Genomic DNA, 13116 nt, shown 5'->3' on the forward strand with positions numbered 1-13116 from the left:
GGACTCCTAGGGGAGCTCTGGAGTTGGGATGGCCCTTCAGAGTTGTCCCGGCTTCAGAGTTGTCCCGGCTTGGGGTGAGGCCTTTCAGCCCTCATGGTGACCGGTCATTAGATGCTGGCTGTCCCTGGGAAGAGGTCATGACTTTGGGCAAGGCAGCTCTTTTCAGAGGTGGTTCCAAAGACAGTTGAAGATATCAGCAGTCCCGGCAGCTGGGAGAAGCCCCACAGTCCTAAAGAGGATTTGAGCAGATGCAAAGGTCTTTTGGGTCCCAGCACCCCCAAAGAAGAGGCACGGATCTGTGCAAACCCAGCTCTCTCTGAAAATGACTCTTGGTGCCTAGCAGTTTCAAATCCTACTCATCGGCCTCCATAGTCTTTGTATTCCAGAAGAAGAGGTCTAGGCACAAAGACTGTTGATGAGTTTGTGGTTAGAAACAGTTCTTCCTTGACCCAATCAGCTCGTCAGCCCACAGGATCCTGTAATGCACGGATACCACCTGCTTCTAGCTGCCCCTTACCCACCTCTCTCCCAGGATTAGATCGGTGGTCCATCATGCTGATAATCACTGCCTTGAAAACACCTTCAACTCCCTCTGTTTCATGCCCTGTCTACCCTTAGTCCAGTATGTCACCTTCAGGGAAGGGACTGTGTTCGTTAGGCTCATCACCACATTTGGGGATACGAAGATGGAAGGTCATGACCCCTTCCCTCAGTGAACATATCGTCTCTCTGCCGGGGGGAAACACATGTTAGTGAGACTAAGGACAAATAGATGTTGTTCAAAGGGCTTCAGGAGAAAACTGTTATCTGAAGCTGTTATCTAGGCGAGAGGATATTTTACTTAATCTGACAATTTTTTTGCTACCTTCTGGAGGCTTAGCTGGAAGAATAAAATCTTAACCTGCAGCGCGTGAATGAAGAAACTGGCTTCCACACTCATTCTGTCTGGAAAATCGTTGAGCCCCCATTTGGAACCAGGCTTTTCAATTAATGGAACACTGCTGATAAGGTAGAATGAGAAAGAAGAACTGTATTCTTAGAAATAGGCTTTTTGAAGCCCCTGGTCGAAATCTGACAGGTTGACCTGAAGTTAGAAACAGAAGAGTTCAGAAGATATGAACAGACACTTTTCCAATGAAGACATACAAATGGCTAACAGACACATGAAAAAATGTTCAAAATCATTAGCCATCAGGGAAATTCAAATCAAAACCACACTAAGATACCACCTTATGCCAGTTAGAATGGCAAAAATTGACAAGGCAAGAGACAATTGTTGGAGAGGATGTGGAGAAAGGGGATCCCTCCTACATTGTTGGTGGGAATGCAAGTTGGTACAGCCACTCTGGAAATCAGTGTGGAGGTCCCTTAAAAAGTTAAAAATTGAGCTACCCTATGATCCAGCCATTGCACTACTGGGTATTTACCCCAAAGATACAGACGTAGTGAAGAGAAGGGCCATATGCACCCCAATGTTCATAGCAGCATTGTCCACAATAGCTAAATCATGGAAGGAACCGAGATGCCCTTCAACAGATGACTGGATTAAGAAGTTGTGGTCCATATATACAATGGAATATTACTCATCCATCAAAAAGAACGATTTCTCAACATTTGCTGCAACATGGACGGCACTGGAGGAGATAACGCTGAGTGAAATAAGTCAAGCAGAGAAAGACAATTATCATATGGTTTCTCTCATCTATGGAACATAAGAACTAGGAAGATGGGTAGGAGGAGAAAGGGATAAAGAAAGGGGGGGTCATCAGAAGGGGGAATGAAGCATGAGAGACTATGGACTCTGAGAAACAAACCGCGGGCTTCAGAGGGGAGGGGGATGGGGGAATGGAATAGGCTTGTGATGGGTAGTAAGGAGGGCACGTATTGCATGGTACACTGGGTGTTATACGCAATTAATGAATCATTGAACTTTACCTCAAAAACCAGGGATGTACTGTATGGTGACTAACATAATATAATAAAAAAATATTAAAAAAAAAAAAGAAACAGAAGAGTTCGGTTTCAGGAAGGGGTCAGCCATGCTAAAGCCATTTTTCTTGCTTTCGATTGCATACAATGGGAGAGTGAGAACAAAGTGTTAATTTCTTAAATGAACTACACATCCGCCGTTCCTGAGGTGGGTTTGCATTGTTTCCTCTTTCTCCTTGCCCCTTAGCTCAAAGGGAAAAGTTTGCTGATAAGCAGGCAGCAAAGAAAGGTCAGGTTGCCTTTTTTGGGTCTCAATTGTGGTTGTCTGAATCGTGGTTCGTAAGTCCTACATCTTACCCGTATTCTGACAAGCTTCTCCCTCACTCTTGGGAGGGTTCCCAGGGTGTGATTTTTTTTTTCTCAAGCAGATAAGTAGGCCTTCACAGTAAGGTATTTAAAATTAATCATTAGATTTACATATGCATGTATTTTTTTTTTTTTTTTAGTACTGTGTATAAATGCCCTAAGCCAGACCAGGGGAAAAAAAAAAGCTACCAGATATTACCATGATTGGTGTCCTTGTGATGAGTTAATACCTTCTGAAAGACAAAAAAAGAGAGAGCTAAAGGATAATTCCATGGGATTCAAGATTTCTATATTTTTCAACAGAACAAAGAGAACATGTATTAAAATAAATATTTTAATTTATAATTTATTTTATTTTATTAGCATGGTGGTCAAATATTACTGTACGGTGTGATTCAAAACCATGAGGAGCTATCATCTCACACCTGTTAGAATGGCTATTGTCAAAAAGACCAAAAATAATAAGTGTTGGCAAGGTTGGGGAGGAAAGGGATCCCCGGTGCACTGTTGGTGGGAGTGTAAATTGGTGTAGCCACTGTGGAAAATGGTGTGTGTGGGGGTCCTCGAAAAACTGAAAATAGAACTCTCATATAATCCAGCAATTCCACTTCTGGGTATTTATGCAAAGGGAGGAAAACACAAGCTTGAATTGTTCTCCACACCCCCATGTTGGTCAGCATTATTTACAATAGCCAAGACTTGGAAACAACCGAAGGGTCCATGGATAGATGAATGGATAAAGAAGATGAGGTATATATACACAACAGAATATCATTCAGCCATTAAAAAAAAAAGGAAATCCTTCCATTTGCAACAACATGGATGGATTTTGAGGGCATTATGCCATGTGAAGTAATTCAAACAGAAAGACAAATATGGGGTCTCACTTATATGTGGAATGAAAAGGGAATGAAAACCCAAACTCACATATACAGGGAACAGATTGGTTGGTGTCAGAGGAATGGGTGAAGAGGTCAAACAGTACAAATTTCCCGTTATTAAATAAATAAGTCCCGACAGTGTTATATACCGCATGGTCACTATAGTTATAATACTGTATTGTATATTTCTTTAAGATTTGTTTATCTATTTTGGTGTTATACCTTATTTTTTTATTTATTTAAATCCAATTAGCCAAGGTAGAGTACATCATTGGTTTTTGATATAATGTTCAATGACTGATCAGTTCAGTATACTACCCAGTGCTCACGTATTGTGTATTTTGAAGTTGCTAAGAAAATAAATCTTTTTTGTTTTTTAAAGATTTTTATTTATTTATTTGACAGAGACAGCCAGCGAGAGAGGGAACACAAGCAGGGGGAGTGGGAGGGGAAGAAGCAGGCTCCTAGCAGAGGAGCCTGATGTGGGGCTTGATCCCATAATGTCGGGATCACGCCTTGAGCCAAAGGCGGACGCTTAACCGCTGTGCCACCCAGGCGCCCCAAGAAAATAAATCTTAAAAGTTCTTATCACAAGAAAAAAAAAGTTGTAACTATGTGAGTTAATGCTGTAGCCTGACACTAATATAATTTTATATGTCAATTGTATCTCAATAAAAAGAAAGAGAATGTGTATTAAAAGAAGTGGTCAGTATCATTGTTAAATATTATAGTACAATGTGCTTTCTATATCCAAATTCATACACCCAGAAGCAGTTATGGGGAGGAGGGAAGGAATTGTCTGATAGGGAATTAAAAGGGCTCAGTCCTCAACCATGTACCTCTTCTCTTACCTCCTGTTCATCTGAGAGGTTCTTTTCTTGATTGATATTCCATATACTCCTTCTTTTGGGGGAAACATAAATTCATGTTCCCTTTTATGAGCTTTCTGAAAGCAGAAGTCATCATCCCAGCCACTTGTCATCTCAACGAGAAGCACTTCATTGCCTTTAACAGAGAGGGGGTCTGTTAGGGCCAAGTTACCTGGTGGGTCATCGAGGTCTTACCCCATGCTGCCTTTTCTTTCTCTGCTTCACCCTTGTACCAGGACTGGCCTCTGACCTCTGAATGCTGCCAGCAAAGGGAATTGAAGGCTGGCACTTTGCCAGGTTAGGGGCCTGGCCTTGGCCCCTCACGTTTCTTTGTGATACCCAAGTTCATGATCTCTATCTGACTGGGTTAGGAGGCTCCCTGGCTCCCCATTCGCTGGCTTCTCTGGATGGCCGTAGCAGTCCCCTGTCTAGTTCTTAGTGAGCACAGGATGGATGGAGAAGTTCATTACAGTGGTCCTCCTTTTCCCTTTCTGTGATGTCAGTTACCCAGGTCAACCGCAGCCTGGGAGCAGATGATCCTCCTTCCAGCATAGCATCAGAAGGTCAGTGGTAGCCGAGGGCTCTGTCATAGAGCCTGCGTCATTCACCTCACCTTGTCTCATCCTGGAGGCATGTTATCATCTCACATCATCACAAGAAGGGTGAGTCCAGGACAATAAGATATTTTGAGAGAGAGAGACCACTTCATATAACTTTTATTACAGCATATTGTTATAATTGTTCTATTTTATTATTAGTGAATGGTGTTAATCTCTTACTGTGACTCATTTCTACATTAAACTTGATCATAGATATGTACGCATAGGAAAAAACATAGTATCTATAGGGCTCAGTACTATTTGAGGCTTCAGGCACCCACTGGGGGTCGTGGAATGTATCCCCTACGGATAAGAAGGGACTACACTATTGGCAGGTTTTTGGCACCCAGCAAGTCGGGGATTGGCTGCTGTCTTTGCCATCTTGGTGGGCAACAGCAGTGAGCTGATAAGAACAGATGTCGTAGGAGGACAACTCACCACTGCCTTCTGGAGATTTTGAGCCCATTCTTCTGCTCACAGAGACGGCAGAGCATGGGAGGAGCCATGTCGCAGTGGCTGATGGGCACTGGCACTCAATGCCTGAGTTTGAATCCTGATTCTGCTACCCGTGAGGGCTGAGACCCTGGACAAAGCTATTTAACTTTTCTAAACCTCTGGTTTCTCACTCATTAAATAGCCACAATGAGGAACCTAGCTAAATAGTTTTTGTGGTGAGTAAATGAGATAATATATTTGGAGCACTTAGCATAGCGCCTAGCACATGCCGAGTACGCCTAACATTTCTTTAGCATCATTCCTTGGGGCAAAAGGCCGTGAGTGTGTCCATGCAGTCCAGGGTATTGATCAGGAAATAAGTAAAGCTTCCAAGAGTGGGATGTGTGCGGTATGTTGTGGGGGGTTAGCTCTTGAAACATGGCTATCGGACCACTAGAGTCAAGTCTCTCTTAACCTTGCCCTGTTGAATACATATCAGGATTCAAAAGAAAGAAGGGTGAGCACTAGAAAACTTCTTCTTGACAGAAAAATGTCAACCCACTCCTGTGCCATTTCTTCTTTCCATGGCTCTGTAAGTCAGGCTTAGGGTTAATCATGGCTGCTTACGTTTTCTGTCTCAGTTTGGCTGGAGTATACACTGTGAGGCAAGGATCTTCGCCATGCTTGTTCGTGGACTGTCACATATGAGGCATTCAGTAAATATTCGCTACGTGAATGAACAAACGGCCAGGAGGGTTTACACCTTGATCTTGTGTCTTTCTTACAGTGTTGAAGAGACCTGTAACTTCTGAGGAACTCCTGACTCCCGGGGCTCCGTACGCGAGGAAGACATTCACGGTAAGCTCGTCATTTGGGTATCTCTCGTGCCTATTTTCTGTACCGTGTCAACATGTCAGTGTATCAGTGTGTAGCTTAGGGATAGAATTGAAAACCTTCTAATTTTACGTTTGTTATGACATTATTCTAATAGTAGATTTTCTTGACCCTTGGGCATTAAAATACGTTAGGACTTGACATGATTTATGATTAATATAGTATTTTAAACTCCTTTTGATGTGCCCTTAAGAAAAGATTTCCATTACATATGTAGTCTGATATAATTACAGACTTTAAGGCAAATGGCAGTGCAAATAATGCCAATAATTCCTTCTGTGTTATAGTTAATCCCCAAAATCATTTAAGGCATTAGAAGAGTCTTTAGGGGGAGAAAACAAAACTATGGGATCATCTGTTCTACCATAAGGAATGGTGCTTTTGACAATGCTGAGCCTGTCTTGAGTTACACAAGCACTGGATTTTGGAGCACTGCTCACCTGTGAGCACCTCCTGGCCACCTGCCCCTCCGTGGAAGTCTTCCAGCCTCCCTTCTGGAACTACTGGCCCCACTGGCTTTCTTTACACAGAATCCAAGTGCTCTGCTTGACAGCACCTCACCCACTCTCCATCCCTCACCTCTTTCTCTCAGTCTTTGCACAAAACCACATCGACGTGCTCTTGAAAGCACTTCTCTTCCTTCAATCTTCTAACTTTTGGGGGTGCCTGGGTGGTTCAGTTGGTTAAGTATCTGCCTTCAGCTCAGCTCTTGATCCCGGGGGCCTGGAATGAAGCTCTGCATTGGGCTCCCTACTCAGCAGAGAGTCTGCTTCTCCCTTTCCCTCTCCCTCTGCCTCCCCCCCTGCTCGCTCGCTCTCCCAAATAAATAAATAAAATCTTTTAAAAAAATCTTCTGACTTTTGTTTTATTACCTCAGGGACAAAAAAAAAAAAAAATCTTTCCACACCCAGTCAGGCTGCAAATATTTGTCAAGGACTGCTGCACATCTGGGCACTGAGGAGTTAAAATAAGACGGGCCCAGTCATAGCCAGTCAATATGAAAAAAACACTGGAAATATATCTGTATCAGGGGAAAAGGTAAACTGTACTTTTTGAAGTGAAATTAGGTATAAGGAACTGGTAATACCAGCAAAACCTAAAGTCAATGAAGGACCTAAACATCATTTAGAGAATGTTCTCAAAAATTGCATTTGCTTTCCTGCCTTGCCTCAGTCTCAAGCATTCAAGAGACAGTTGATTGTATTTGTAAGTATTTCTTTTTGGTTTTAAATGTAAATGCCAGCATTGCTAGTAGTTGTGAATGTGTGTCTTCTGCATTTCGGTTGGGGTGCGCATTGAAGACGTGTCAGGGAGCTGCCCAGGGAATGTAACTGCCAGTTCTAACGACTCTGTAGGGAAAGGCACCCTCCAGTTTCAAACCACTTTTGGAACAGCACCTACTCATAATTGTGAACTTTATGTACTCATTCACTTACTTTTCTTAGTAGAAAAAACCGTGTTTCAAGAAAACCAAAACTCTTCATATTTCCCACCATTAGTAATTTAAATTTTTCCTTTGGACTTCAAGGATGTAGCAAGGTCACCAAAAAGTATCATTTAGATCCAGGGGAAAAGTATAAACTTGGAACAGAAATTGGGTCTGGAGAGAAATTTCAACCATGTTTTCACGATCTTCTAAATTTTCCATTTGAGTCTGATATTGAATTACATAGCGGCCTAAGAAAGAGGCAATCTGCCAGTTATGCACTGGGTAGCGCCCTCACAGAAGAAGCTTCTTTCTGCCAAACAGGTATCTCTTGACCCCCTTTCCTGCAGCGATACGCCTGTGCTTGGGGTAGAAGCAAAGTGTTTTGCTCTCCTGGCAAGGTTCAGATGGCACAGAGAAGAGAGATGTGAGGGCACGCACTTAATCTTGGGCTGGTTTTCTTTCTCTTGGAAGGACAGGCAAATTGCCAGAGACTGCCTGCTGATTGCTAATTGTGGTTTCCTCTCCAGATTGTCGGTGACGCCGTTGGTTGGGGCTTTGTGGTGCGAGGAAGTAAGCCATGCCACATCCAGGCTGTGGACCCCAGTGGCCCGGCAGCAGCGGCGGGAATGAAGGTACCTCCAACCGAGCCATGTCTGAATACCTGTAGCCCTGTGTCACTGTTTGCGGCCATCTGTGTTTCTCACCCTGAGTGTTTTGGTCCCGTTTTGGTCAAGTTTCCTTTCCCCCTTTTTTTTTTTTAAATTTTTTATTATGTTATGTTAGTCACCAGCCTTTTCCCTTTCTGAAGAAGGTTAAGTGAAGCCAAGAGTGTGTGTTGTGGTGACCAGGAGGAAAAGGTTTCCTAACACTCTGATGGGGTCTCATTGGTCTCCAGCCCTCGCTTGGTTTTTCTCATCCCTCCCCTCAACCAGTACTGAGTTTGAACATAAAATGGTTGCTTTTTTGCTCAAGTCTTGTTTTTTAAAAGATTTTATTTATTTATTTGACCCAGAGAGAGAGCACAAGCAGGGGGACTGGCAGGCAAAGAGAGAGGGAGAAGCAGGCTCCCTGCTAAGCAAGGAGCCCACTGAGGGGCACGATCCCAGCATCTTGAGACCATGACCTGAGCCAAAGGCAGCTGCTTAACTGACTGAGCCACCCCGGCACCCCACTTTTTTGCTCAAGTCTTATATGATAACTCTACAGCTTTGGTTCTATACGAAGTATATTCTGGGGGAATTTATGCAGCCAGTGGGGCACGCTTAGACCATGTGAGACAGCAAGCAGTGAGCAAAAGAAAACAGAAGTCATGGGATTTGGAAGAGAAGATCTGGATTCCATTTTGGTTCTGCTAATTTCTAGCTCTTTGACTTTGAACGAGTCCTGTAACTATCTCAGAACCCGTTTCGTCCTCTCTCAAGTAATAATATTTCCTTCTGTTTTATGGATTAAGTATGTGGAAACACTTTATAACGTGCAAAGAATGACACCAACATCAAACAAGTTGATGAAAATTACTTTTAGAAATTTTTTGGTACTAAGGTAATGCATATAGGGGAAGAAAATGTAGAAAATACAGACCAGCAGAAAAAAATATATAATTGCCTGTAATCTTTTGTAACTCAAAGATAACCATTATTAATGTTAACTTTAAGCAGCTTTATTGGGGTATGATTGACATACAACAAAGCATAGTCCTGTTCACATTTTGATTTATATTCTTCCAGACTTCTTATATTATGTATACACTGGAGATATATATATATATATATATATATATATACACACATATATATGTATGTGTATATATATCTATACATTGTTTTTTTTTAAGCTTTTTGAATTGAAGTATAATTAACATACAATGTTATGTTAGTTCCAGGTGGACAGCATATTGATTTGACAATTCTGTAGCTTACTCAGTGCTCACCAGGGTAAGGGTAGTCACCGTCTGTCACATTGTTTTTATTTATACAGAAATACCACATAAGAGGGTGTTGAGAGCATTGGTTTTATGCTTCAAAACTCCTTTAGCTGGGGCACCTGGGTGTCTAGGTCAGTTAAGCGTCCAACTCTTGGTTTCAGATCAGGTCATGATCTTGTTGTGGGATCGAGCCCCACATCAGGCTCTGTGCTCAGTGCAGAGACTGCTTCAGATTCTCTCTCCCTCTCCTTCACTCTCTCTCAAATAAATAAAATCTTTTTTAAAAACCCCACCTTTACCTAACCCAGTTTTGTTCTGTCATCTGTAAAACATTTCACAGAGGACACTTATGTCTTGGTTATCTGGGCCCCTGGGAGGGTGCAGAGGCCTTGAAAGCTACAGATCATTCCTCTGCTCATTTCTTCAACACTCTCATCCTCTCCCATCGGTCCTTTTCCTGGACCAGTAAGCCAGTAAAGCAATAGGCATTGACTTGGATCTTCACAGCTCTGATTTCCAGCACTTACCCTCTGACGCTGATGTACCCCCTGGAAAAGAAAGGTGGGCAGCGGAGACCAGCTCAGGGGTGCGCAGAACACAGATTACAGCCAGTCTGGGTAATCGATGCTGTAGGATTACGGGTTGACCCTGCGGCCTGATTTGAACACCTCATTCATGCGGGGAGGCATGGGCTCACCAGGTCCTGTGCTCTGGACAAGTTGCAGAAGTCTTGTTGGCCAGGTTCTTCTGTGTGACAGGCCCTTCCTACCTCCTCGGTCCGCAGTGGGCACAGCACCAAAGAAACTTGGAGCAGGAAAGTTGGCCGGGAGCATAAAGGGCGAGCATTTGTATCTGTGCCGAGGCTGAATTTGTCATCTTCTAATGGAACTCTTGGCTGGGGCAAGAGTTTTGTATTTTATTTCCACAGTAAAGCACCTAGTATAAATTATTTTTGGCAGAATGCTTCAGTGCTGAGCGTGCACTCACTCGCATGGGGCTTTGACTTAAAGCATATTTGCTTTGGGGAAAGCAATGGATTTACACTTGTTGTGCTTGGCCATGTAATTGATTTTAGTCTATCTTTATCGATTAACATGAAACACTGTTCTAGGCACTGTCAATCGATCAGTTAATTAACTCCTTAGTGTATAAACCCTGGTAAGTGGGTAACCTGATATATTTTTTTCAATTTCATAAGCTACTACTTCACATGGTTTATATTCTCAGTTTCTCAAGGGGTGTACAGTGGTTTTTGTGTGTTTCAGAGCAGTACAGAATTTATTAGGGCAGCATTTCCAAAGTTGTATTATACAGCTCTCTGGTCCAACAAAATGTCCTGACCTGAGGTTCTGTGATCAAAACTCTTTTTTAAATAAATTATTTATTTATTTATTTAAAGAGAGAGAGTGTGCTTGTGTGTCCATGAGCCATGGGGAGCAGGGCAGAGGGAGAGAGAGAGAGACTCTTAAGCAGGCTCCACGCCCAGCACAGAGGCTCCATTTCAACAAGCCTGAGATCATGCATGAGCTGAGCTGAAATCAAGAGCTGGATGCTTAACGGACCGAGCCACCCAGGAGCCCCTGTAATCAAAACTATTTCAAGCTGGGGCGCACTTTAGCGCCCTTTTGGAAATTCACAAAGCACATTAGCATATTAAAAATTCTGATAAGTCCAGCAGGCAAAAAACCTGTTTAAATTGTCTAACACAACATTTTATCATTTAATAGAAACACTCAAATGAAATCTTATGATGGTTAAGATATAGCATTAAAACTGTTCAAAAAGGGGCACCTGGATGGCTCAATCAGTTAAGCCTCCAACCCTTGATTTCGGCTCAGGTCCTGAGATTGAGCCCCACGGCAGGCTCTGTCTTCCCCTCTCTCCCTGCTTTCTGTCTCTCTTAAAAAAACAAACAAACAAAAAACTGTTCGAAGAAGCTGCCTTTGGTCAAACTCTGTACTGGGATGAATATATAGAGATATATTTTCCCCTTCCATATAAGCTAACTGCGTATATCATTTAAATTACTTAGCACATTATTATCTCGCAGAAAACCCTGAATTGTTTCCTATTTTACCGTATTTACTTGCCCTGGAATGACTCCACTTACATAAAAATCCATTTGTATAATCCAATCCTAGAGGCTTGTTTCCAGTGACCTGTCACATTGCTGTTGCCCTTTGGCCTTGTCCAGGAAAACTGCAGGGCAGTGTGCCTGGTTGTCCGGTGCTCGGGGAGGGTGGGGGCAGGGACACTACCCTGTGGGAGCTTACACGCTGACCTGGGCAATGATTGACATGCTTGGTCGGGGTGGTAGAAATGATCCAAAATTCTGGCCAGAAGCCTCCTTTAGCACCTCTGACTGGCAGGAGCTGAGCTAGGAGGATATAAAGTGCCTCACTTTGTCTTCAGTGTCACTGTCTCTGTGGAACACCAGGCTCACCCCTCAAGTCACGGTCCTGGTTTTCCCCTGCTTTCTGATGTGGACAAAGCCTTGTACCTGAGCCTTTCTGACTGTGGCTGCTGAATTTCACCACTTTACTTGCCAAAACAGACATCATTTTGTAGCTAAGTTTCTCGTGTAACATTTCTCTCTCTTATTTCACCTTTATGTGGGGATGGGAATGTTTTAAGATGTGGGCCACCAGCATGTGGACAGGACAGGCCCCAGACTGAAGAAACTAAGGGCCATTTTCCACTGTTAACACTTCTAGACCTTCCCAGACCCAAAGGAGAGCTCCTTGCCTGGTTTAAATGGCATCCTTAATCCATCATGAGAGGAGACCTTCGTATTTGTATTAAAATTTACTTCTGTAGAATGTCTGGAAGAACTTCAGAGAACATGTGTTCTTCGGGAGAGTGATAAGGTCTACCCCAATTCTAGATTGGAGTCGAGACATCTGAGACCTTTGTGCCATGGCCACCTAGCCCCATGGCCCCACAGCTCTCATGCCTGCCTCCCTGCACAGCTGACTGAGGCAGGTGGGGCTGGATCAGGCGACAGGACTGCAGGGTGGGATTCCTGAGAGGCAGGGCCGGGAGCGTGTAAATGTGTAGAGCAGGGGAGGTTCCAGCCTGACCTCAGTTGTAAATGCAATTGAGTTTTAGATGTTTTGGTCAGTTATTAGACCTTTCTGTGATCTCAAGCTTGTTTGTGAAGTTTGTCTTTAGTCTGTTCCTCCTCTTCCCTTCTGATTACTTGCTCTGCAAGCAGTAGGAAAATGTTTGTTCCCAGAGACCTAAAAGGAAACGGATGTTGCAAGAGGCCCCAAACTATAACCTTATTTTTAGTTTTGTCTGAATCAAGACTCTCATAAAAAAAGAGAACAATTAGTTGCATCTTTTCTAAGAAGTTTGCTGTTTTGTCTCATACGACTCCTCTCCTTGCTCCCGTTCCTACAACAGCAGCTGCAGAGTCATTAAAATTCTTATTTGATCTAGCATCTTTGAATTAGGAGCTGTTTTGGTTTTTTTTAAACGGTTCTTTTGCTTAAAAAATGAAACCTGTAAACCTCTGACTTAGGGGGCCTTTCACCGGGCATTACAACTCTAGAATGGAGCCTGAAATATGGGAATCCTCAAAAGCTTAGTCAACCATTCAGTGTTCAGTGCATTTTCAACTAGAAGAGGTCGTTTGCTACATTTTCTCTTTGGGAACTCTTCACTCATCCTTTAGGAATTCCATAGCAGTAGACTATGGTTTGTTTCAAGGCAAAAGAGGGGGAAGGAGGAAAGAAGAGAAGGAACTCTAATTGATTGAGTGTCTTCTGTGTGTCTCACCCTACATCAT

The 13116-nt window shown here is 43.0% G+C and overlaps 1 protein-coding gene across 3 annotated transcripts in view; it reads left to right on the forward strand.

Annotated features, from left to right (window-relative positions):
• The window catches only part of DEPTOR (DEP domain containing MTOR interacting protein), a 136262-nt gene that overhangs the window by 93006 nt on the left and 30140 nt on the right, over positions 1-13116 (forward strand). For all 3 annotated transcript variants that reach the window (XM_040625796.1, XM_040625797.1, XM_040625795.1), the window contains exons 7-8: positions 5867-5937; positions 7930-8034. In XM_040625796.1, coding sequence (XP_040481730.1) covers positions 5867-5937; positions 7930-8034 — 176 coding nt within the window. The remainder of the gene's footprint in view (positions 1-5866; positions 5938-7929; positions 8035-13116) is intronic.

The sequence above is a fragment of the Ursus maritimus genome, unplaced genomic scaffold (genome assembly GCF_017311325.1).
Source record: "Ursus maritimus isolate PB19 unplaced genomic scaffold, ASM1731132v1 scaffold_9, whole genome shotgun sequence".
Classification (NCBI taxonomy): domain Eukaryota; kingdom Metazoa; phylum Chordata; class Mammalia; order Carnivora; family Ursidae; genus Ursus; species Ursus maritimus.